The 3408-nt window shown below is 35.2% G+C and overlaps 1 protein-coding gene across 1 annotated transcript in view; it reads left to right on the forward strand.

Annotated features, from left to right (window-relative positions):
• The window catches only part of LOC101851878 (DNA damage-regulated autophagy modulator protein 1), a gene marked incomplete in the record, with an annotated part of 16323 nt that overhangs the window by 3796 nt on the left and 9119 nt on the right, over positions 1-3408 (forward strand). Inside the window, 2 exon segments of the mRNA XM_005102510.3 lie at positions 1213-1266; positions 2882-2949. Of these exon segments, the coding sequence (XP_005102567.2) occupies positions 1213-1266; positions 2882-2949 (122 nt within the window).

The following is a 3408-nucleotide window of genomic DNA, read 5'->3' on the forward strand; positions in this document are numbered from 1 at the left end:
GAGAGAGAGAGAGAGAGAGAGAGAGAGAGAGAGAGATAGACCCACACATGTCTACTTTTAGCCCTTTAAAATGTAAACCTCGTAAATGTAAGACACATTATCATGTTGTTCTTCCTCAAATACATGTACATCAAACTTTATGTTGTTCTTAGTCAAATACATCACATTTCATATTGTTCTTTCTCAAATACATAAAACTTTATATTGTTCTTTCTGAAATGTATCAAACTGTATATTGTTCTTCCTCAAATACATCAAAGTTTATGTTGTTCTTCATCAAATACATCAAACTTCATGTTGTTCTTGGTCAAACACATCAAACTTTATGTTATTCTTTCTGAAATGTATCAAATTCTATGTTGTTCTTCCCGAGATACGTCACACATTTTATGTTTGTTCTTCCTGAGATATGTCACATATCATGATGTTCTTCACTCTAATACATCATCACTTGATATGCTGTTCTTCCTCAAATACATCAAATACTATTATAATGTTCTCTCTCAGATATGTCCCTTATTAGAAGGTTTTTCTTCATCAAATACATGACACATTATTTTGTTCTTCCTCAAATACATGTAGGCCTACATCAAATATTATTATAATGTTCTTTCTCGGGTATTTCCCTTATTAGAAGGATGTTTTTCTTCCTCATTAAATACGTCACAAATTATATCGTTTTTCTTCAAATACGTCACGTATTATATCGTTCTTTCTCAGACCCCCCCCCTCACGGCGGTGCCACTGATTGAATTGTCTCTCTTTAGGCCATTCCCAAAGGGGGGACATTTCTCGTTCATGCACAGTAGAATTGTAAATGGGCTGATTCACCAATGTCACGCTCATAACTGTGCCTGATCTGCAACAAGGAACTGCTACTTTTTCTTTCCTAATCCGTACTATTGTCATTTTTCCTCTACTTCTTTTGTATGTTTGTCACACTCTTGTGACCCACTATTTCCGGGGTGCCTTGATAGTCGAAGTAGACTTTGTGCTGTTGAAGCTAGAGAGGTGAGCAGAGTAAGTCTGATTCCCTGTAAGGACTTCTCTGTTGACATCCACCCCTTGGCACTTATATGACCTTATCCAGTAGCGAGCGCCGTAAAATCTCTACTAAAACAAAGACTTTCTCAGATACGTCACATGATACATGTATGTTATGTTCTTCTTCCTGAGATACGTCAAGTATTATGTCGTCTTCTTTTTCCTCAGATACATCATTTCCACATCTAACGGTCACGCAGAGCGGGAGTTCCCCTATATCAGGTGAATGACCTGGCTCCTTTCCCCCTTCCTTTTATAGAGGCCTACCTACCTACTTCTAATTAGTTTTGTGAACTATTTAAGGATATAGATGCCGCATATTGTGCCTTTTAAACCTTCTTCTAGTTAGTTATTCTAGTTACTTATTTCAGGATGTAGCGGACATTTTATGACTTTTAGTTTTGTTCAAACGCATATTGTTACTAGCCTATACCTTTTCGCCCTTCCTTTTATAGAGGCCTACCTACCTACTTCTAATTAGTTTTGTTGACTATTTAAGGATATAGAGGCCTTTTAATGTGTCTTTTTAACCTTTTTCTTTTAGTTTTGTTCAAACATATGTATGTGTGTGCCTAAAGAGAGGTACCAAAGTCGGATTTTAACCTTTATGACTTAAGGGTTGTACGTAATAGAACATTCAATGCTGAACACAGTGGGTTTATTTATTTTTTTAATATATTTTTTTTAGATATCTCAAGTAGTTTTTGAGATATTGCACATTTTGCAATGTAGGGTATAAAGATATAATTTTGAGAAATTAGAGTTAGTTCAGAACACATACAAACTTTTTAAAAATGATGATTCAGTTCTTTCTAATGTATTTATTCATGGAAATTTCATTTCCAATTCGGCATTCAGCTGACACCAATTCATCAATACCATGATTAGAATTCAACGGTCAAACCTAGCAGGGAAGAGAACACATGCTCCTAAAATAGATTTTAACACCTTTTAATAAGCAGTTTTCATTATCTTTTTTTAAAACGTACCCTATCCTCAAAATAATTCCCCCAGAAATATTTAGAAGTCAAATCAATGAAAACTCTTTTAACACATTGTTGAAAACTGGCGGAACTATCATTTTAAAAAAATACAAACACATTTTGGTCGAAAGTGATTATTTGTCATTGTCAGCCTGTAGCTCAAAATGGTCTGTGGCGACTTTTGGTACCTTTATTTAGGCACACACACACATATTATATTATTATGCCTTTATCTTCTAATTAGTTTTGTTTTCTATTTACAAACGTAGCAGCCACATAATGATATTTTGTCTTTTTAACCTTTTTGTCTAGTTAGTTTTGTTACCTATTTAAAGATGCAGCGGGCGTATAATGTCTTTTAATCCTTTTTCTAAGCTTACTTAGTTTTGTTCGAACAAATAATGCTGTGCCTTTTTGCTCGACCTTTTATAGAGGTCTGTCTTCTTCTATCTTGTAAGTAGTTTTGTTATCTATTTATAGACGTAGCGGCCACTTAATAATATTTTGTCTTTTTAACCTTTTTGTCTAGTTAGTTTTGTTACCTATTTAAAGATGCAGCGGACGTATAATGTCTTTTCAGCCTTTTTCTAAGCTTACTTAGATTTGTTCGAACAAATAATGCTGTGCCTTTTTGCTCGACCTTTTTCAACTACATACGGTCATAGCGTCTATAAGAGCGCCCTACACACAAGTTAATTGTTTTCACAAGAGTTCACACAACGGCTTGGGTGTATTTTGCGGTTACGTTAAACAATGTATGGTTTTGAAAAAAGGATTAAAAACAGTTTTTTCTTATATATATGTATATTTTTTTACATACTGCTATAATCTCCATTGTTTTTCTCTCTTTCCAGTGACACAGGCACCCACCCCCCTGAGAGCTGTATCTTTGGTCTCCTTCTGGCGATTTACTCCTTTGCAAGTAAGTCGAGTTACAGTTGACCGACGCAACGTCCAGCTACCGGAAAAACTAAAACAAGAATAATGTTTTAAACAAAGTTTTACAGTACTTGCAACACAAAAGGGTCATCATATAAGCGCTGAAGATTTAAGGTGATACTTCACGCCACTTTAGAATTACGAAGTTCTAGCTGACATTTTTGGCCGTGTTGAGTTGCTAAGAGCGTGAGGCTAGAAACTAAAATCGTACAGTTATTCGGATTTGTTGTCAAGATAGTCAAACAATTGCGTACAAAAAAGCTTAACATGTGAAACTCAACATTTTGAACGTCAAATTTCTCAAAACTAGGTACTGAGCAAATATAACTTTGAAATTTTTGGGTAGGGACTGGTAAGTAACATACAAAGAAAAGAAGAAGGAGAGATCAGGACGGCATACGTTTGACAGAAAAGAGGGAGTAAACCCACTCACTCCTCCCCC

The sequence above is a fragment of the Aplysia californica genome, unplaced genomic scaffold (assembly GCF_000002075.1).
Source record: "Aplysia californica isolate F4 #8 unplaced genomic scaffold, AplCal3.0 scaffold00328, whole genome shotgun sequence".
In the NCBI taxonomy this organism is placed as follows: Eukaryota; Metazoa; Mollusca; class Gastropoda; order Aplysiida; family Aplysiidae; genus Aplysia; species Aplysia californica.